Source organism: Onychostruthus taczanowskii, unplaced genomic scaffold, assembly GCF_017590055.1.
Source record: "Onychostruthus taczanowskii isolate IOZ18803 unplaced genomic scaffold, ASM1759005v1 scaffold12, whole genome shotgun sequence".
Classification (NCBI taxonomy): domain Eukaryota; kingdom Metazoa; phylum Chordata; class Aves; order Passeriformes; family Passeridae; genus Onychostruthus; species Onychostruthus taczanowskii.
This window is the reverse complement of record NW_024498351.1, coordinates 16,699,334-16,722,938: the sequence shown is the minus strand read 5'-3', so window position 1 is coordinate 16,722,938 and position 23,605 is coordinate 16,699,334. Positions and strand designations below refer to the sequence as shown.

Genomic DNA, 23,605 nt, shown 5'->3' with positions numbered 1-23,605 from the left:
AATTCCTCAGAATTAGAGCCCTGATTCAAATCAGCTTGCCTTGAATTTTTTTAAATCAATGAAAATAGATCAATCCCAGAAAAAAATGTTGTTCTACATGAAGTAATAAATTTTTTCCGGCTTAAAAATTCACAGTGGAGTCACAGTTCAAGGACTAGCTAGATGTGATCTATAAAATTATTCCTCAGTTTTGCTGAGAGCCAAGGCAAGATCTTTGACAGCAGTTTACCTGATCATCTGTTTTATGAGCATTGCATGAAGTTCTTTGTGTATATGGTGCAGTTACAAAAGCAGTTCCCTTTAAATCAGTAGATAAGAATACTGTGCACTTTAATACATTCTATATTGTAAATGTAGAAAATAACATACAATTAAAAAAAAAGAACAAGGGAAGAGGCAGCAGCATTTTATGAATCCCCAAATTCTCACTTAGAAATTAATGTTTTAGGGTTTAAATGTATAGGGAGTTCAGAGCACTATAAATAAAGTAAGGTTATGTAAGTTTGAAAAGATCTTTCAAGATGATGTGTGATTTTATGGTAATAATTCTGTACTTATTTATTGAAGATGATCTATCTCAAAATGAGATAAAAAATGAGTGATGGACATAAGGTAACTCAGAGTTAATTACTGAAGGCTTTGAATTGGCGTGGATTTTGAAGGCAAGAATATTTTCACAAAGTAAGCAAAGAGGTAACAAAAATTTATAGTGTTCTGCTGATAACAAGATCAAAGTTCATTCTAGAGGAAATGTATCATTGCTTACTAGTTTTCTTAAAATGAACGTACGTGACTTTTGTTTAATCTTTAATTCAAAATTGTTTTAGCTATTTGTTATTATCTATTAAATACAATTTTTAAAATTTTATCGTATAATGCTTTTGACTTACAGTTCTGGGTTTTATCTTCTGTGTGACAGAAACTGGCAAAAGAATATGAATGACTGGACTTACCCTAAATGCTTTCAAGCACTGAGAATGCAGGATCATAGACATTTTAATGTTGCTGATTGGGTGTTTGTTAATATTTATATAGTTCTTTTCATTATCTCCCAAATAATTTTACTGCTAAAAAAATTACTGCACAAGAAGTTAATACCAATGTTAGCAAACCCAGACTAAAAATAATGTACTCAGTGACTAATTAGAGTATACAAAATGACATGATTTACTACAATTTTATGATCAATAAACACTAATTTTACATTTAATTTGAAATCTAGTTGAAATTGAAGTTGTACCGTGTTTGTTGTATTGGATGGCTTAGCTGTTTATGTAAATTTTGATTTTTTCCTTATGCTGTACATAAGTAATCTTTAGAGGGTTGCTTGTCTTTGCTTCATGTTCAGATCACAAATATGATTAATGAGTATTCTGCTCAGTAAATTCCAGGATGCTTTTAAAATAGTTCAGGTAAGTGACTCAACTTCAGATGTGCACCTTGCAGTTATACTTTATAGTAGTAGAATTGAGTAGTTAAATTGCCTGGTTACAGATAAACATGGTGCCTGATGTTATGAAATATTAGCCAAATTTTTGATCCTATATACAAAGCTTACAGTCTGTCTTGGCAACAAGCCTATAAACACTGAGCTGGACTTGATGATCCTTGTTTGTCCCTTCCAACTCAGCATATTCTGTGATGTTACTGCTGTAAATGTGCTGCACAAATATACCCTTATGGACAGGGTGTTACCCCTTGTTTGATGCAGTCCTGACTTGGGTAGGACTGAGATCTCAATTATTGCTTGACGTTTCACGGAGTACTTTTCAAAGGGCAAGAACTATTCATCTGGGACAAATGTGCCAAGAGTGTTTTTTGTGGATGAAATCCAGAGCATATGCACTAGCACTTGAAACAGGAATAAGGAAATATCTAAGTGAAAAGAAATGGTGATCGGAAGAGCAAACAGAATGTAGTTCTTAATGTGTTTCCGACTTTTCAGTCTGGAGTTTACTTAGGTGTCTGTACACTGTGGGAGTGTCCTGTTGGCTTTTGCTTGAATGGCTACACGTGGGAATTGAAGGAGAGAAGGCACCAAAACTGTGAAAGACTGTACTAGTTCAGTGCTATCATGTTATACTTAACAAAAAGGGAGCAGTGACTTCATCAGAGTGTACTGCAGTAGGTTTCCATTTTAATTTTTCGAAAGCTAGGGTATTGTAACTCATGTATGTAATTACACTTATCAGGAAGTTTATATATGAAGTATAAAATAAGTCCTTTAGCCCCAAAAGTGTATTTAGACTATCCAGAAAAGTCTCCTAGCCACAGGCTGTGTGCTCTGCTGGGCAGAATGGATCTCTGTTCTGCCTAAAGAACTGCATAGCAAAAAAAGGTAAAATTCAAGAGGCCAGAAAGAACAAGCAAGCAACAGCAGAACTAATGGAGAGAGTATATGGCTAGGAGAATTGAAAGAGGAACCCAGGCTCTCAATTCTTCTTGAAAAGTGGTACCATTTTTGAGATTTTTGTTAAAAGAACAGTAATGATTGCTTTTAAGTGTTGTACTTGAGCAGAAGAGGCATTTGTAGCCATTTAAGGTGCTTTTAAATGATAATCCTAGTTTCTCTTTGGACTGTATATTTACAATCATATTTCAGCATTAGAAACTTACTGGTGACAATTCTGTTGCTGGTTTCAATGAGAGTTATTAAGGTGTGTAGAACAAGGAAGAGTTAAGGAATTAAAAGCAAGTGACATTGCTAAGGAATTATCTTTAAGACTATGTAAACCAAAGTTCAGTTCCTTTATGATATACTTGCTCCAGTATGATAGCTTGTTAGCACTATCTTGTTTCTTTTTTAACTCGGTAGTCTGCCTTCATGGTGATGTAGGACAGTGGTAATATGTTAGACTTTGTAGCTTATAATAGTCATCATCAGTCATTGCATGGCTCCAGACAGTTTATTTTTTGCCAGCTGCAAAGCTGGAATCTCTTCTTCAATCCCTTTGCTATTCATTTTTATTGACCTGCTTTTATTAACCTGTTCATTTGGTTTGGTTGTGAAGATAATTTTTGACTTACATAGAAAACAAGGTTTGACTATAGTCTTGCCAAAAAGCTTATTTGAACATCTTCAGAAAGAAAATGTGGGCCTTTTCTGGTGGTCATTGTTTGTATGGTAAGTTAGGTCTAAAACACAGTTAAGTTGAAATCAGTTGAAAGAAGACTGAAAAAAAAGTTGTCTTTGGGTCAGTGATGAAATAATCGTGGATTATTGTTTTATCAGTCATTTTGTTCATGTTTTGGGGAGTGCCGAGATGTTAGAAGAAGTTTAAAATTATCTCATAAGAGATCTTTCAGACGTGAGACTTACTGTATTATGAGAACTGTCTGAGACATGACTTGATCACACCTAGCTGTGAGGAGGAAACTGCTGATTTCTGTGGACTTCTTAGTCTGTCATACAAAAGAAAGATATAATCCTCTGTCTAGAAGGGAAAGCTTCTTGACAGAATCTTCTTGAATTCGATACAATACACTACTTCTTAAATGACAAAAATTAGTAGGAAACCCTCTCTTGAAGTTAGACAGTATCTCTGTCACTTGAAGAGACATAATTGGTCTTCAACTAACAGAATATTTACGATAAGTTACTCAGTGCTTTTGGGCTGTGTTATGCAGTAGGTAACATGATTACCATTACAACCATGTGTGAATTTAAAATCCATGCTTCCTTCAAATCTTAGACTGATTTACATATTAAGACCTTGTAAACAAGGTCTATTATATGTCAAAAATAAAAAAAGAAAACCCTTTAACATTCACTAGTAATTTGTTGGTTTGGGGGTTGAAGTGGGGAAACAAGAGCTAAAAGAATAATTGACTAAGTTGCAGTAATCATGACTGAGAGTTTAAGTGATAATTGACTGATGCAGCCCAGAGCAACCATTTCTACTGGTTAGTTATAGTTTGGATTTAACACAGAGGACAAAACCCACATTGACCAAATATGTCCTCCCTCATATTTAGTTTATGACCTGTATCTGTTGAAGTTAATGGTAAAAAAATTTGTAGCTGCTTCCTTAATTCTTCAGTGCTAATTCATTCAAATATCAGAGAAACTGTATTACTTTTTGTATGCTGCAATTCAAATAGCATTATACTAATTCCAATTAAGCCTATCAGTTCAAACTCATTGGAGGCAGCGTATTACACTTGGTGTCTGCTTTAGTCTTTTGGTTCATTGTGGGGGTTAGCCATGTCTAACAGGCAAACTCCCTCCCATCTCCAGAATCTTCATCATCTCAAGCTGAATGTGCAGTTGGAAAGTCTGCAGGTATTTGTGAAAGCACAAATGCATGGGGATGCATGATGTAGACTCAGTAAGATAAAAACTTCAAGCCTTCCCCCTCCCCTTGCAAAGACCTCTTTTTCTGGTGCTACTTCTTTTTCTGATGCCACTTTGAGATAATCCATGCCTTAATGATAGCTAACATATAATTCTTAACACAGTGCCCACCTAATATTCTGTATTTTTTTAAGAATATTGTCATTTCAGCATTGAATGAAAATTGTTGATGTTCTCGTCTTCAGAAACAGAGATAATATGATGTATCTGGGAACCAGTGTGAAATAAATCTCTGCTAATATCTGATCTCTGGTGCTAATTTCCATTCCAAATGTAGAGTTTTATTTATATTTATGTAATTGTATGCTGCAGTTGCATTTCTGTGTGTTTGTTTTGCTATTATTTAAAATAGAAATCTGAAGTAAGTTTTATCTGAATGCAGTTGTGATTCTCTTAGTTTTCGGGTAGACATCAAATAGATAGCAGGTATCCCCAGAATGTAAACTCAGATAAGGAAGGAAGAGAGAATAGAGTTGTATTTGCTACTAGTGCAGTTTTTATTGTTTGTTTTGTTTGTTACATATGTTTACTGTTAGTTTCAGTTGATTGTAGTCACTCTCCAGCTAGCGAGGCAGAACAGCTATGATTTATCCAAAGACTCTCTAAATTATTTAGCTGCTGTTCTGAAAATGTTTCTGGTGAGGCAAGTTTTTAAATATTACTAAATACAAAAATGGCACCAATTCACTGGAGATACCATTTCCTCATCATTATCTAATAAATGGTTTTTATAAACTTGCATTTCTCAAGAATACTTGACCTATCTTGCCATAGTGACATTGATTTTAGGTGAAATAATAGTCAGTGATGTGACTTACTGCAGCTTGTTGTTCATGTTGGTTTTGGGAGAGGGGGCTGACAAAAGGAGGACAAAACAATGCTCTGAGTCAGTTTTGCTTTGAAATAGAATGGATTGTCACAAGTGACCTGTTTCTCACACATGCTGCTATTTCATTCAGTAATGAATACATTCTCCCACCTCGTAACAAGGATTTAAAAACTATGTTTTACGGACTTCTTCAGAGCTTAATTGAAATCTTTTACTCGCCACTCCTTTGGGGATGTGGCACGTGCAAAAATGTGGTCATGAATTTATTTTTGTAGAGGGAGGGGCACAGCAAGGATATATACAAAGTGTTACAGAAAAGAGAAGGAGTTCCATCTAAAAAAACTTAAAAACAGACTAGAGTGGTGGCTTTTGTTGCAGGGAGCTGACTTACATTAGGTCCAAAGATTGTCCCCAACCCTCTTAAAAGGCAGTTAGAGTACACAGAAACACTTGACCTTATTATCACAACCGTAGTTCAGGAAATCTCTTCAGCAATGGACAAAATCTGTTGGTGCAGCATTAAACATTCTGTAATATAGAAAAACCTGGCAAAAATAGAAAAATGCAGTGATTGCAATAATCAAGCCTTTTATAGTCGCAAGCTGAAGTGAGACACTTCACTGAAGGTAAATTTGCACTTAGGAAAGTGTCTATCAGTAAAGAGTTAAATAAAAAGAATGTCATGCATGTGTATGTGATTCTAAATCCAGAAGTGTTACATTTCCTTTGTTGGCATTAGTTTCTGCTGAATATACAGGATATATATGGTGAAGACTAAGCCCTTCTGTTATTGGTCTGAAGTGTTTTAACAGAAGTGTGGCATGCTTGGCTGAAAAGACTGGAGGTTTTAACAGATCAAAGCATGTATATTTTGTTCTTGCTGGATATTTTTCTGCTTACCCGTTTGTGTTGTATTGACCAACTTCAACAGAAATTTTATCTGGAGCAAGACTTCCTTTAAGAATCACTACTGTCTAAAGTAGTGGTACATGGTAGAATTTTGTTTTGAGTGCTTAAAGCAAAAGCTTTTGAATGGTTTTTTGATTGATTTTTTTTTTCCTCTGAGTATTTGTTGCCATCTTTAGGAGTGGCTCCGGTCTTCATGGCTCTTGATGAAAAATAAAATGGATAGGAAGCTATTGAAACATGCCATTTTTCTGGTCTCATGTAATTCTCTACTTGCTGCTGCTGTGAGAGATGAAGTCTTATTATTGTCAGAAGATGTAGACTAAATATTGAATATTCAGGGAAATGCAAGCATTATGAGATATTTCTGCTCGATTGCTTTGTATTTCCTGTGTTTTTTGAGATTTTTCCTATTTTCGACTCAGCTGTTCAGCAGTAGTTCAACATAGCTTTTACTGGCTACGCTGCAATCAACCCTTTTCTCTTTTAACTGTGGTGAGCCTTGAGCTTAATGCTTCATGGGAGGGCTTGTGCTGGCTTTTTACAGAGGTACTCAGTAGAAAGAGATTTTAGGAGAACTTGTGTTTCCTGAAATCACCTGCAAGTCCCTTTGCTGGAAGGAAGCAGATGAGGTGGCAGCTGTGCCACTTGTGCACTTCCAATTAACAGTCCTATTCTGTTTCCCATAGTGCCTGTGAAAAGAAAATGTATTATCCAGACTTGGGCAGAAAAGTAAAGCTTTATAGAATATATGGCATTAAATATTTTCAGTTGTCGTTGTTCACAGCTCTGTAATATCCACGTGAAAATATTGCCTTAGGAAGGTTAGTAGACAACTGTCACATCATTTTCTCTTTCTTCCCCTGCCCCTTCCTAAATTCACAGTAATAATGCAACTTCTTTTCCTTGTTGTTCGTTTGTTTTGGGGTTTTGTGTGTTTGAATTTTCATTCCCGCTTTCTTTGTAACTAAGGACAATTACTTCATAATACCAGAAGATATATCCTGACAATAGCAAACGCATCTTCTATGTGCTGTAAAAGCATTAAAACATAAAGCAGGAGAAGATAACACATCATTGTCAAGAATACTAGATAAATAGTTTGATATGATGGCAAACAAAATTGCTGGGAAAACAAGGGCAGATTTGACCATAATTGGAACAGTTGTTATTTGCACTATCTGTTTTTTGCAGAATAGTTGTTTGAACATTTGACAGCTGTAATATCGCCTTATATAGGTTTTGTTTGTATTATTTAGTACAGGCTGTCTGTTTTGTTGGTATGAGTAGACTACAGCTGTTTTTGTCAGAAGCACTGAGTAGCTATTCACCTGTGGTATACAATCCTGTTTCTTTTGGCCTTTTTCTTTTAAGTGAAATTGAAGTCTTGATTGCTTTTCTTACATACTCTACTTTTTATCAGCTGAGAGACAAAATTGAAGGCTTTTTATTGTAGCAGACAAGCTTTGAAAACTTTATAAGTGGATTTTAATTTTCCTTACATAAGGTCATATTAATAAAAAAATTACTGTGTAGTTAGAAAATGGAACATGAAGTATGCCACCTGTATTTTGATCTCTATTTCATCCTTCATTGGGTAATTGCTTCCCTGTTTTCCAGTTTGACAGTTGAGGATCAAGGTGGCAATTTCACTATCAAAAAGTTTTCACTATCAAAAGCTGGAATAGTTGGATAAAATGTCTTCTGACATTGCATTTTCCTCTGTGTTGCTGCTTCAGAGAATATGGGATGCTTTGCTCAGTAGTTCCTTAAGCTGGGCAAATCCAAACCTTGGTGTTTGCTTCATGAAAGGCCAGGTTGGATCTAGCAAGATTTACTAGCACAAGCTCAGTCCCGTGTGAACACAGCAATGGTATTTGTGGGGCCAGCTTGTACCTGTGAAAAGGTTAATGTCTTTCTCTGCTTTTGTGAGCAAAGAAACTGAATTCTCGTGTGGCTGCATCCATGGCACTGTTAACTCACACAATAGCAAATAATTCTGCTGTAATTGAGAGCTGAGCAAGTTTACTTTTCGTGAAACTCAATAGTTAAATTCTGAACAAACTGTTAGGGAGAATGAATTCAAATAAGAGCCTTCTGTATTAGATTTCTCTGTCTTTTTGTTACTTCTTACTTTTTGACTTCATTTAAGGCAAAACCCATCATGCCTTCCTAATCTTGCATCAGTAATATATCAGTTTTATGATAAAATATAACATCATGCATCAGAAACTTGTGGTTCTTCTCTGCTATTGTCAACAGCAACTGTTTGACTGCTTGTCATTGTGAAATTAAGCGAACACAGACAAACTGCTCTGTTTTTTCTATTATTATTGCATCTCTTCAGGTTACCCTTCTTTTGCCTTTATCACTAATACTGCAAATAGGTGTTTCTCCACAAGATATAGGTAATTAATTCAGATAATGTCCATCAGCACCCTTTGAAAAAGGCGTATGAAAACAAGATTTCATGTGGGAGAATTGCATTCATTACTCTGTCAGAAACACAACACGCACAAATGCGTTGGAACACTGTTTGTCTTAAGTGTTGCAACAGCTTAGTTTTCAGATTGCAAAGAATATTTTCACAGCTTTTAAGGATTGGAAACCCCTCACCCCTTCCCTTAATGAAAGCATAAATTCTCCAAAAATGGAAGTGGCCACCTAAGAAGAAATTGATCTTGAGGATACCAGTAACTACTGATTTAACCTAACCTTCATTCAGATTATTTTCTTGAAGGATCTGATTAATTATTCTCTTACATTTGCAGGGCTTATTACAACCACATCCAGAAAACTAGATCGAGAACAGCAGGGAGAGCACATACTGGAGGTAAATAATTTATTTAGATTGCTGTAAAACAGTGACTGTATGTTCATTGCTCTTTTACAGAGAGTTAAGTTTGCCAGGCTTGATTACTATATGAAGAATTAAAAAAACTGGATTTCAGAAGCAATTTCCTTTTGTGTTCATTATGTGGCAATGTAGATAACCGCCTATCTTATAAAAACTGTGTGTTGAGGTTTTTTTGCTAAAAAAGAGTAAAGGTACAGATTGAATGCATTTTTTTGTCTGCATCTCAAAACAAAGATTTACATTCAAATGGTACAAAGGCATGATTGTTAAAAGGAATGTAATTCTTCGTTTTATCTTCCTGTGTAATTATTGGAATAGCTATTTCAGCCTAACTTTTGCTGAGTATAGGCTTCTGCAAAAGAAGTGCAGAATGTTTTTATAATAAGGAGAATACAAAAGGATGGTGTGTGAGTAGCCTTATTTTCTGCATAACATGTTTACCAATCACATCAGTTGCAAGACATGCATTGTAGAGCCCGAATCCAAGAGCATGAAACTTGTGACAGCATGCTTTTATTTAACTACATTTAACTAATTGTCTGGAGTTTATTTAAGAGCTTTTGTCATTCTCTGTCAAACAACCTGAAAGGAAAACATATCGAGAACTTTAAGTTACTCAGTTTCACAATGTTGTTGAGCAGTGTAATGGCATGTTACTTCTCCTGTAGAGAAGACTTAATCTTAGGACATAAGGATCACTGTGAATATTTATCTGGAACATTTATTGTGCCTCTTGTCCTGGATGACAGATGAAAGACTGCAATGGGAGTTGGCCAAATTAAAGACAGAGAATAGGAGTGCGATGACTGCCGAGACTTGGAGATGAATGTATATATTCCCTGACAGCACAAACTATCCTTTTGCAGAATTGCATTATGTGTGCCGTCTTCCAGGGCCTTTTGTATCCCTTTGATGCATTGTGAGCTGGATTAATGCAGCTGTTGGACCAATGTTTTTTTATCATTATTTTAATTTCTGTATCAGCTTTGAAAAGAACGCTTTGTACCTAAGTAGCAATGGGGCAGAATTTCTTCTGCAGTGTGTTTCTAGAAGTAATAGTAACAAAATTAATTAAATGGCATATCTTATTTTGTACTAGATATAATATTCCTGTAACTTTTAAAGTAATTATATAGTTCTCTTTTCAAATTGCCTCCTCAGATCAGGTTGTATCAAGTTTCCCAAATGACTTCATGTCCATTATGTCCATATGTCTTTGATCGCTTACACCTTATCCCTGGAACAAGCTGACCACATCCAAGTTGCCTGTTGAAAATTGTGCTTGAATTGTGTGAATTCTCAGGCTGCAGCTAAGCAATGTGTGTGTGTGTGTGTGTGTGTGTGTGCTAATTGTTCTGGGACAAAACTTATGCCAGAAGTCATACTCTCAGTGTAATGTTATGGGCCGTTGTCTGCTAGCAGTCATGCTAATTTAAGCTTAACTTTATAACCTTAAGCTAACATGTACAGAACTCAGAAAGTTTATTTTTAGGATTAGAATGTCACGTAATGGTACATAAATCCTCCTGCTTTCATCATTCTGTATAAAATAGCAGTTTAAGCTCATTGCTCTTTAGTTTGGAACATTGTTTATTGCCTGCTGGTGCAAGTTATAATTCTTTGTTCATTTTGAATCCTAGCTGGTTGTTAAAGTTTTAGTTAACAGTCTGTGAAGTATGTGACAGAAGAACTCTTTACTACAGAGACATACTGACAGACAGCCTGGCCTAAAGTAGCAGTTTTCCCATGTGTTAGTTTTTTGTTTACAACTCTGATAATAGGTTGGAAAGAAACCCAGAAGTGCACAGAATGGTGGACAGACCCAAGTGCTGAGCTAATTAATGGAGCATTGAAATGTTGACCAGACAGATTGGTGGATTTATTCCTTTTTACTATTAAATTTGATCTTTGATTACACTTCTTCTTACATAGTAGTAACTAATATGCCCCATTTTTTATTCCCTGTTTGTGTTTTCTGAGTTCAAATTCACACTTTCTTATGCAGCTATTTTAGATTAGCTTCATGTTATTCTCTCATATCTTGGTTATGTCAGTAATGCCTTCAAAACTGATGTTGCATTCAGATCAAGTAGATGTTTCTCAAATTTACCTTTGTTATTTTCTTGGTTCAGGGCAATGCTAATTTTATGTTAATTGACATGTTTTCCCATACCCATTGTAATTTCCTCATTTGGGATATGCTTTGATTTTCTCATTCGGTGTGGCTAGGTTTCTGTAGTGAACTGAAAGGTATGTGGTGTTGTTCCATTACAAGTACTAAAGGGAACAGATATTCAAATATGTGCAAATCATACAATCTGTTAGAGATGAGCATGAATATTTGCATTTCATGTGTCAAAATATTAAGATAATAGCTGAATATACTTTTGAGTATCTTTTGTAAATACTCATAGCTTTAGGCAAGTGCTTTAACTGAAGTTAGGGGATAGCTGCAGTTGTTTAGGCGGTTATAGGAAAACCTCATTTAGGGAGGAGCATTGTTGGAAGGCCCATGTTTGAGCTCTAACTTTACCCTTGTTAATAAAAACAGGTAACAGTAACAGACAACGGTACTCCTGCAAAATCAACAATTGCACGGGTGATTGTGAAGATCTTAGATGAGAATGACAACAAGCCTCAATTCTTGCAAAAATTCTACAAAATTCGGCTTCCAGAGCGTGGTAAGCCCGAGCGAGAGAGAACTGCTAGGAGAGAGCCGATCTATCGAGTTATTGCTGCAGATAAAGATGAAGGCCCCAATGCAGAGATCTCCTACAGCATTGAAGATGGTGATGAGCATGGCAAATTCTTTATTGAACCAAAAACTGGAGTGGTTTCATCAAAGAAAATTTCTGCAGCAAGGGACTACGATATCCTTTCAGTGAGTGAAAATCATGTATATCATGAATATGTAACATGTTCTTTTATCTGTTTGTTTCTTACTCGGTAGCTGGCAGGTGAGTGACTGTATCTGAAGGAAGAAAGCTTCAACAAATCCAGAAGTATTGTTTTGAGTGTTTGTTTGGTTTTTATTAAGGGGTGATTTGAGATGTTTGTATTGTGTATTAAGAACTGCTGTTCTTTCCCAGAACTTGGCAGATAATTTGTGTGATGAGGGAACATAAACAATCAGTTTGACTCACCTTCAGGAAGAAAGCAAAATAAAAGTGAATTTATGGTAACATTTTGTGCTGCTTTCAGTTGCTGCATACTTTTTCTCCATTTGCTGCCCAGATAATGAAGGGCAAGTGGCACTTGGAGAGACACTTAACCTTTTTGGAAATATCTCACACGAGCAAACGTGCTTGGAGCTTATTACTGCTTTCTGTTTATGTGACATAATGATTTATGTGATCCTGTAGCCTAAAAGATGTGTCTGTTTCACAGATTAAAGCTGTAGATAATGGTCGCCCACAAAAATCTTCGACTACACGGCTTCACATAGAATGGATTCCAAAGCCCATCCCACCCACAGAGCCTATTTATTTTGAGGAATCATTTTTTTCTTTTACGGTGATGGAAAGTGACCCAGTTGCTCACATGATTGGTGTAATAGCTGTTGAACCTCTTGGAACACCACTTTGGTTTGACATAACGGGTAAGGATGCCTTAAGGGCCTTTATTATTAGAAACAAATGCATGGAGTCTGAGATACTGGAGAGCTCATTGCAGCTTGGTTTTAATCACCCTTCTAAATAATGCAAAGTTTTGACATTCTTTAAATGCAGATGCAGATTTTATAAGTCAAAATTATTTAATTTTTATCAATGCCACTCTGTATCAAAGATCAAAATTGAGTTGTAAAATATCTTCTGTGTTGCAGTTTTAAAATTGATTTTTAAGTGTTGTGTCACTGAAATGAAAACTAATGAAGTCAATCTCACAGACTGTATGATAGGAAAGGAAATAGGAGGCTAGTTTTCAGCAAAGCAGGATAGTACGCTCAAAAAGAGATTTTACTGTTCACATGGATTTCTTCTCCCCTTGGCTGCTTTCTCAGTTTGCTGTCCTTTGATTCAGTACTAAAAGGAAAGCTTGCAATGTTCCTAACCCCAGTCTTCTTCCTGTACATATTCTTTCTACTAAATCATATCTTAACCTCTACTATTGAAAGGGGATTTCTAACCAGTAATATGACTATATGATGATGTCATGATAACAAAACTAATAGTACTTTTTTGAAGTTTAGACTTAGTCACTAGACTTATGAGCACCAGTAATATGCAGAGTGTCCACTTATAGCTGTGGTAGCTGATAGTAAAACCAAGTTCTGTTGTGTGTTAAGTGTGTTAGAATCAAGGAGAATGGCATAGCTTTGTTTCAGGAGAGGTGCCTTGTAATGAACTACTTCTAGTCTTAAGTGAACTCTTTCTGTCAGTCTGCCAGATTTTTGATAGATTTCTGATTTGACAGATTTGTGATTTTTCTACTACATTCACAAGAGAAGGAACTTTTTCATCTTGGTTACTAGTGAAAACTTCAGCCATGATTATAATGTTAAGTTGCTGGGAAGAACATATTTTAAATTATATTGACTTATTTATTATTTTAATTTATTTCTCAATAATTTAAGTATTTTAAACATCTGTTTTGCTGGTATGTATTTCCTGAGGGGTACTGAGAACAGCAACAGTTAAAAATAAAGTTTATGAAAGTAACACAAGTAGCAGGAATATACAAACGCCAAATACTTGAGGGTGTTTTCAAAAAATTTTCAAGCACATGCAAACAAATACAATTCTTCCCTAAAATCATGCTTTGTGCATGAACAATCTGTGATGATAGTGATAATCATTGCTAATACATTGAATACTCTACATATAATTTTTAAAGGATCTTTCTAATGTACTCTTGAATAAAAAAGTTCCTGTCCAAATAGATTATAATTGATAAAAAGTGTTGGTGTTTAGACAAACCTAGGGGTTACAGATCTGTACAGCTCTCTAGAGGGACTAAAAAGTTGAGGATGCTTTCTTGCATTCTCACAGGAGCAAAGTTCTGCATTCAAGGTATTTTGGAACCGAGGCTGCTCTTTCCCTGTTGTCCCAAACACACTCAGGGATATGGAAGTAGAAAAGCAGAAAGTATAAAAATAACCGAGCAGGAAAAATGAGACGGTATTGTGTACTCCAATTCAAATTAGGGTTGTCGATCCACAGCAAACAAATATCTGTAGATCAAAATGAGTCCATTGGAAGAAAGGTTAAGAAAATGACATTGCCAGAAAAGGTGAGCAGTTCATGGAGATGAAAGAGAGTAGATAGAATGGCCTCAGAGGTTTTTTGGTGTCTGAACACAGTACAGCAGTGATGTTTTCTGGGGCCTTGTATTAGCAAAATTTGTTAATTAAATTGGCGATGTACTTTCCTATTGTTCTTAGTGTGCTTCAATTGCTATGCACTGTGAACAGTGTGTACATCTGAATAGAATTCTGAATGATAGTATTATTTTGATCTGCTCCTTCTAAGTATGTAGCACACTTGGACATTTACATATTTTTATTGTATGCCTAATGCAGAAAATGGATGATCTTTTCCTGCTCTTTTTAGAAAGACAAATACAGAAAACTCCATGGGGAAAGAACATAACTTGTCCCAGCACTGTAAAATAAACCATTTTATTTTGATGGTTTTCTTAGTCAAAGTGTTTCAGAAAAATTGATATATGATCATGTTGTGAAGTTATGGGCTACTCTTACAAGTGGTCACTTTACTACCCTCTTTTACTGTTTCTAATAGCATGAATGAATTTGATTGACAGCTTTCCTTTGTGTTCTGTGCTTGCTTTCCATGCTTTCTTTCTTTTTGGCTGAGCCAGGAGACAAGCTTGCTAGTGAAGTATTTTACATCTTACAGATGGCTTGTGACCTGAACTGTACAGCAGAAGGTATCTGCTGAGATCACATAATTTATTACCAGATTATGAGATCTGAAATGAAAGCGTACATTTATAAACTATTTATTTTATTAACCCTTCGGAAATCAAAGTGCTCACGGTTGCATTTGTGACAGGTTCGTTTTTGTTTTGTTTTGTCATCATTACATTTATTCAGCATCAATTCTGAGCATCCAGTTTTGGCTTTGCCCAAAATGGTTGCTTTTACACTTCCAGTGTACTAGATGCAGAAGTTTGGGTTGAGTTCTGCTTCAGCGGATAACCAGATATCACTACTACTACAAATATAGGCAAGGTCCTGGTGATTTTCTTGGTAAGGAAGGGAAAAATGTTGGTTAGAGAGCTTTTCCTTGTGTCAGGAAAACTGACTGTACCGATTCATGCTCATTCATTTTACTCTTCCCTTAAAATGTAGAGGACATTGAGACATCTGAGAAAATGGTTTTGCCTGCCAGCTATAAAAGGAAAAACTAGATTTGCCTTCTAAAACTGACATACTGCACAAAGCCCATTAAAAAAAATTAATCTGTTAAGAAAAAAGCTGCTGCCTTTCATGATGTCCAGTTTCTATCCATTTGTGTGATTCAGAAACTGCTGGTGGGCCAGTTAGAGGAGTTGGCTTTCAACTGAACTAGAAAAATCCTGTAATGTTGGTCATTGTGAAATATCTCAAATCCAGTGAAGCAGAATCCAGCCCATCTTTCCTAAACTGATATGTTTGTCATGCAGTAGAACCTTCTAAAGGTGAAATCCTTTTTACATGTGAATGGGGGCTCATATCAGTATTTACTGTTTTTTTCTTGGACTAAGTTCAAATTTGCAAGCTTTGGAACTTCACCCTCTCACTTCTGACCTTGGCTTTTCATAAAACGCATTTAGTGATTTGCAAAGCTTAGCATGCATAATCTTGTTAAAGGAAAAAAAAAGCACTCAGATGATATCTGAATGCTATCTGCTAGCCTTGTAAAATATAATTAGAAAAACACATGCCCATAATTAGGAAAAATTGGTTTGCCATATCTAGCACTGGCTTGACCAAAATAAGAATTGTTTCTTCCATTTTAGGCAGTTTATTGAGAGGTCTAAAGCAATTGTAGTTAAATGGCAATATTCATCATCGCTAATAGTGTTTGGGCTTAATGGACATTGCATTCTCAGGACAGTCTGCTCCAGGTGCGAGGATGATGATCAATTAAATGTTTAAGCAACTGAGTGTAGCTATTGATCTACACAGTTATTTAACTATATTTCAAAGAGTAATTTGAAAGTTTCACAAGGGAAATTAAGATAATTTGCTTCAGAGAAGGAACTTGGCCATATTTAAACATTGGGCATTTAAACATTTAGCACTATTCTAAATCCTGTCTATCTCAGTAAGACTGAGATAGTAAATTCTTTAGATATTCAACATTAAGATGATAATCCTTTGGAGTTACTGCAGCTTTTTCAGCCTTATCTATAGTCATATGTGAATATCATAATATGTACTCTGCTCCAAAAGACAAAATTTTGACTGTATGTCGAATGGGATTTTAATGTATTTTGATAAAAAGTATGTTTTTCACTTATTAGCTGATAATCTGCCCAAAAGGAACTATTGCATTTGATGCAGTAATTCTCAATTTACTGCTGTATGGAATCATTAAATTCCATGGGTTTTTTTTTTTAAGTAGAGAATCTTGCTAATAAGAATGTCCCTGCTGACTTTCCATGAGCTGGGCAAGTCAGCTTTGTTCAAAACTACTCAGTTTTAAATATCTATTAGCAGCATATTGTGTTACCAGGAAAAAAACCTAAAATATTTAAACTAAATGTATGTATAAATATATGTGTATATATATATTGTTCCACCTTCATTAAGCATTGGAAGACAGAACATTATCATACATAAAAACGATAATGCAATAATGCTTTTTATTAACTTCTCCCTCTCACAATTTCCTGGACAAGGTGGCAACTATGACAGTCGATTTGATGTGGACAAGGGCACGGGAACTATCATTGTTGCAAGACCTCTTGATGCAGAACAGAAATCAAATTACAACTTGACAGTAGAAGCAACAGATGGAACCAGATCTATCAGCACTCAGGTAATGAACTTTCTGATGAAGCACTTATAAAAAGAGTATGTAGCTGGAGGGTGGGGAAGCTGTTGGGTTTTCTTCTCACCATTTTTTAAATCCTAGACAATGAACATGGTTTATTTAAATTACGGATTTTGTCTAAAATAGAAGTGAATTCTCATATTCACAGAGCCATGTTGTTTGGTGGCTTAGGTGTAAAGGTAGTGTGTTACTATACTGTAGTCTGAACCAACAGCTTTTAAGTTATAACTTGTTCCTATAGCTAAATAAATGAAAACAGAAACTAAGCCCCTGCATGCATGACTTTCTTACAAGAAAAGGATTAACACTACTCATCTGGATTACTCCTCTTTACAAACTCCTCCAAAATCACTACATAAAGTGATTATTGTATTTGAAATTTAAAGACAACCATTTTAAAATTTCTTGGTTCCCCTCCCCGTGGAAGATCTGTGGATGACCAGTTGTACAATGTCCAAGAAACTAAGCTGCTTTTTCTGCATAGCGTACGTATAGAAACAAGGTTTAGATTATAACATCTCTTTGTATTGTCCCAAATACCTTATTTTAGTTTTGGTGAAAGTAGCGATTGTTTAGCAATTTCTAAAAAGCAGCAACATCAGCCAAACCAATGTTTTAAAATTACCTTTTTCTGAAGGCTCTCTGATGGTGGCAATTCTTTGCAGTTGGACTAATAAGTTTACTTAAAGGTGCAGAAGCCTTTTCTAACACTATTGTCTAATTCATAGTTAAGTAGTTCATGATGTATATCCCGCCTGTTTTTCCCATCTAGTTTCTTTTCCCAGCCCAGAACCTGAATTATATTTGAAAGTACAGTTTAGCTGAGGTTGGTGTGAATAGAGCCATGATTATAGAGGAGCTTCTCTTTTCTTCCAGATAGAAAGGAAAGGCTTTATTTACTGATTAAAGGCTGTTGGACTTGGACAGTGATGTGTCTGTATTTACTGCCCCTATCATTGACCTACCCTTCAGGCACTCAAAGAGCAATAAGTGGGTTGCTGCTGTCTTTTCTCTACATGGAGCTCTGTGCTACAAATGCAATTTCTTCTTGTTCAGCTTTTGTGCAGTACATACATTTTTCTGTTATCTTTTCTAATGTCTTAGATGCTGTCTTCTGCTTTTAGCCAGAAGAAAGTATGTTTCTTGTCAATGTTAGGGATTTTAAACAGAATCCTTATTGAGCTGGCTGCATGTCTGCAGCCTTGATAAGTCAAAGAGAGTAAATTTGATAGTAGAAGGTGACCAAATTTAGCAGCTTCTTTTGAGAAATTCCTTTTCTTTAGAGGTGACAATTGTGAGTGATTTCTCTAGACCATGAATCTTTAAAGACAGCAAGAGGTTTCCCAGTAGGAGCTTTCTGCAATCATAGCTGTGGTGCCATTTCCTCTGGTGCTGATAACCACCATAAAAGGTTTGGAGAATCCTGCTGTAAATTTATTAAATTCACCTACTTGTAGTAAAAATATTGAGCAGATTCACTTCTAGTGATTACAGTATGCTGGATAGAAGGCAGGAATTTCTTAGGACAGAAAATAGAGGAAACACAAATTCAGCTAACATTCAAAAAGACAGCAAGAGGCTTTTCCATAAAAACGTCCCCCTCCCCAAAAACTGCATTCAAAAATGCCATCATACAGTGTGTTGGGGTAGCTGGGAACTAGGCAAGGCTTATTATAGGGCCTTGGTGAATGCAGATAGCCTATCCAGTGCTGCTGCTGGCATAGCTAAATTTATGCAGATGTCCTGAGCTGTCACAGTTGAACCATAATCTGCTTTGTCTTTTGAAACAACCAAGAATGGGAAGGTCAAAAAAATACTTTGACCCTCACTCCTTCTTTTCCTCTGAGTTATCTGATTAATTTAGTTCTTCTTGGGAACGCACAGTGTACTTTTTGTTCCTTAAATGAATTTGTTATTGTAACATTTTGTGAAGCTAAGTGATCATTATAAACATTTACCCTACAGCACTCTTCTCCAGAAGAACTGGAGTAGTAGTCTCACATTTTGTCATTTCTGTGATTGCTTTTTCTGTGGTTGTTTTTCATATCTTTCTCTTCCTCTCTGTTAGGCTTGGCAGGATCAGAGACTGTGGTTTCTGTTACAAACAAGCACAAAGACTTCCTTTGCGTTGTCTTTCTTTTGCCCTGCTTGTGGGATAAGCACAAGTTATGCTGTTGCTGTTGGAGTCTCACTGTGGTGTATTGGATTGAGGAATGTGGATTAGTACAAACTCTGCAACTGTTGGTGAATAATCCTGATTTTAATTGATTCTCTTATGTCCACATAACTCCTGGCCCACCAAATGCACTAATCTGTTAAAATAATCCTCAGGACTATCCCTCAAAAGACACATTTCAGATCAGGCTTAAATTGGGGGGGTTAAAATGTTGATACAAAATCAGAATTGAAAATGTGATTTATGGCTGCCAGTGTGTAAACTCCAGTACTCACTGCTGAAATACTGATGATTGAAGTTTAAATGCTAATGTGGATTGGATTCTTCTAAGAGCCAATGAACAGTTAAAATGGAGCGACAGGCAAAAGAAATTCTGAATTGTGAGTTCGTACATGAGGAGCAACAATATCCCATACAGAGCTTTTAGCTTACAAAGTAATTGCTGTAAACACTGGATATAACCAATTTAACAGATCTTGATTAACAGCAGAGTAAGTAATTTTATATTTAATTTGAAAAAGGAAATGGCATTTGCAAGAAATTGGGGAGGGGCACAAGAAATTAAAATCTTACTGTGTAAAAGCAGTGTATTGAATCTGACTTTAAACTGGAAGGCATTTGCTGGCCTTGGGCCATTAACATCTGTAGAGCATTTGACTCTTTCAGGACTTCAGTTAAATAGCTTTTTTGAAAAATAAAGCAATAGTAGGCGTGGAGTCTGTTAGAATTTTGCATGCATCTAAATGCCAAATGCATGAGGCAAAACAAGGACAAACAAATTCCAGGCCTACAGTAGTGGTGTTTGACATGATGTTAGAAATTACTATTGTCAGGCTTGGAAGGATTATGATTAAAAATAAAATAAAAATACAGAAACTAAATAACTAAATCCCACAAGTCAGCATACCTATGTACTGAAACAGAAGAGCTTATTCACAGGCTCTAAGTAGTGATAAATGAACTATTGAATTGATTTTTGGGGGAAAACTAAAAGAAATGGTCCTGTTTCTACCTATAGCTACTTGCAGTCATTGCTATGTATATAAATTTTTTCCATTGAAAGTAATATTTCAGATGGCTTACAGCTAATTGCAACATTTTACCTATTGCTTTGCTATTGCAGAATATTTAATGTTGCTTTTTGCCAAATTTTTATGGACATGATACTTTTGGAATGAAGTATAGAATAATCTTCATTTACTAAATCTTCGCATGTAATTTTGCTTGCAGTTACACTGCTCTACAGAGACATTTAGAGCTGGAATGAAGTTATATCATCTCTGGATAATACAGCTTTTTATTTATGAAAATTATATAAACATGTCCATGTAACTATAATGTAATTGTGGGACAGGAGTAGATTTTGAACTTCACACAGGATCAGTTTACAAAAAATTATATTAAAGTAACCTAAAATTGAAACATTATGTTTAAATAATACACATTGCATATGTTTTGTTAATGGCACATATCTCCTCTTAGTAGCAATTAATACATCCCTATGCTAATTTAGGTTTCACCTGTCGGATTATTAATAGATTTTAAGTCCTTCCTCAAAGTAATCCTGCTTTGTTCTCTTTATAACCAGTGTGCATTTCTGTCAGTGGGATCTGTGGATAGAAGTCAGCTGTGCAACACAGCCCTTGCATATTTTTGCAAAATGAGTGAAGTTTCTTTAGTTCCAGAGCATTTTGTTTCAAAGATGACGTTATGGTTTGCTGATGTCAAGCTTTTCTATATTGTGCCTCTTTAATGTGCAACTCTCTCTTAAGAGATAATATTAGCATATTTCATTTGAATTGAATCTTGTCATTTCATTCAGAAATGTTCAAAAGCTAGTTTTATTTTATGCTGCATGTTATGTTAGAATAACACAAGTTCTTCATGTGTTTTGTTGTCAGACACACTAAACCATATTTTTCTGTATGGGTCTTTAAAACTGCACTCACAGTTATTTCTGCAAGTGCTTTCCATTTAACTTCAAGGTCTTAACAGTTCACGTGAAAATTTGGTCCTCTTACGATTAAAAGGTAATTGTGCATTTAACACCTGTCACCTAGCCTCAGTAAGAATTCCTGAATTAAAAATAGGGTTTCCTTAGTACACTTACTTAATATTTGTTTAATAGCTCACATTGGAAAGAACCCTGGAGTTCTAGTTAAAACTCGTGGTCAAAGCAGAGCAAACTGCAAAGTTGACCAAGTTTTTCAGTGACTCATCAGGCTCTGACTGCCTGGGTGGACTAAGCACACCACCTCTTCCTTGGACTTGCCTTTATACTGGTGTTTAACAACTCTCCTTGAAAAAGTAGTTTTCTTAAGTCTAGCTGTATTTTCTCTTGTTGGAGCTTGTGAGTGTCAACTCTTGTCCTTTCACTGTGCATCTCTAAGAAGAGTCTGGCTCTCTTTCCTGCACCCCTCCTGTGGACAGATTGCTTTTCAATCCCTACTGATTTTAATCACCTCTCACTGGATTTTTTTCATTTTGTCAAGGTGTCTCCTGTACTGTAGGAATGGAGGTAGTGAATCTACCTTCCCACCAGCGAGTGTCAAACAGAAGGGGGTAATTCCTTCCCCTGCCCTTACTAAAGCAACCCAGTGTGCAGAGTTAGACAAGTTACTAAAAGGGAACCCATCAGGTCACATTATGCTTGTCCACCAGAATTTGTGCAGGGGCATAAAGTAATAACATCACTGAGAGAAAAATGAATCCTAGAATATGTAGATGAAACACTTTTCACTTGAGTTTATCTTAAACTTTGGATTTTGCGTACATTTAAAATGATTGCATTAATATGTGAAGTTGTGTATTTGTAGTTGTGTTTACCAGTGTGGAGAAAAACTGCAGGCTGAGCAACTAATGTGACAAGTAGTGGAATACCTGAGCTAACCATTTGTAGTGTCTGAGTCACTATGTTTATTTCTTAGCAATATTTTTTTTAGTAATTCGTATTTAATAATGCTTTACATTTTGAGGAGCTAACTCTTTATCTCTTTGGCCCAACAGTACTTTTTGGAGGATTTCTCCTTATGTGCCATTTTAAGTGTTTCACTAGCTAATACTAGGTTTGATGCTAAATCCTGATCAACGGCTCACTTTTCAGTTAAACTGGTTCATTGGATATATGGTTAGTCCTGCAGGTACTAATGTTGGTTTTACAGTCACTACATTCCTGGTGTTTAACTTAGTCATTTGCGTGGGTTTTTTGTGGTGCTCCATTCTAGTAATGCTGTATTTCTTTATTTGTTTTGTGTACTACCAACAGCATATGTCTTCTGCTCCAAAGATTTGCTTAACAGAATTGCTGTGTAGTTGCACACCTTCTCACTTCCAATTTTAACCTAAATTTCTCTGTTTCCTCATTTGGGAGTGTAAATAGACATAAATAGAAATCTTAATTTAAATTAATTATATTTGACACCTCATCTTTTCACTTTGGTTTTTTTTATGAGTCTGACCTTAATTTCTTGAGGGTGGAAATTTAATAAAAAATTTGGTGACGAGTTCATTTTGAAAGCACAGTATTTGTTAATGAAGTGTTGTAATTGTATATGGCCTTTAAAATTTTCATTTATGCAAAAGTTTTTTTTATAGTTTGATTTGTATTGAGTGTCGGGGTTTTATATTTTTTTAATTGTTTGTCCATCTTCATTTGGTATAATTTTTAATTTTTCTGAGCACAATTGTTCAGTGAGCAGCTGTTTTTACTCAAATACTTTGTGAGTGTATTAGACCCTCCTGTGTTACTTTTTCTAAGAGGCATTAAAATGTATTTTATTTATACAAAATTCAAAAAGAAACTAACAGCTATGCTTGTGTTGCTTTATTGCATCCTGTTGAGTTGTGACGATGTTAAACGATCACATTTTTAACATAAAACGTACTCCTCCTCTTCATTTTCCAATTTAATTTTTTAGTTAATGTATTTAAAAACTTGTCCTAATGTGTATCCTGGGTCACGTACCATTAATATTTCTCCCCACTGAAAGTCAATATTTAGTCTGACTCTTTGTTCCTTTTCTTTAATCTATTTCTAATCCGTGACAAAACCAAACTCCTTAGTCTCCATAGCAACATTTTGCAAGGGATTTTATCATTGTGCCAAACGATTCAGTTTTAGAGTAAGATGCTAGTTTTGCAAGGTTGACATTTCTTCTTCCTGTAGCAAGAGGTATGGCATTTCCTAATTACTTGCCCCTATCAGGATTCATCTAATTTAGTTTCTGCTGCATACAATTTGGTACATTGTCTAAATTACGTCTGTAGACTCCACCAGTTACCATTGGAAAGCAGTAAGTGTCTTCCAAGAGCAATTTAACCCACTTACAATATTGTAAGTACCTATTTTAAAAACCTGTTTATATATAGCCCTTAACAAATTTATACAAAGCTCCTAACCTTTGGATGGATAAAAGCATGGCTGTACGTGCAGCACGTAAAGAACCTGAATTTAGCTGTGTGCTGCTGGAGCTTTGCTGTCTAC

General features: G+C 35.6%; 1 protein-coding gene across 1 annotated transcript in view; it reads left to right on the top strand.

The window, feature by feature from the left end:
• FAT1 (FAT atypical cadherin 1) overlaps positions 1-23,605 on the top strand; it is a 102,525-nt gene that overhangs the window by 43,929 nt on the left and 34,991 nt on the right. The window contains exons 4-7 of the mRNA XM_041427914.1: positions 8,861-8,922; positions 11,498-11,827; positions 12,334-12,544; positions 16,792-16,931. Coding sequence (XP_041283848.1) covers positions 8,861-8,922; positions 11,498-11,827; positions 12,334-12,544; positions 16,792-16,931 — 743 coding nt within the window. The remainder of the gene's footprint in view (positions 1-8,860; positions 8,923-11,497; positions 11,828-12,333; positions 12,545-16,791; positions 16,932-23,605) is intronic.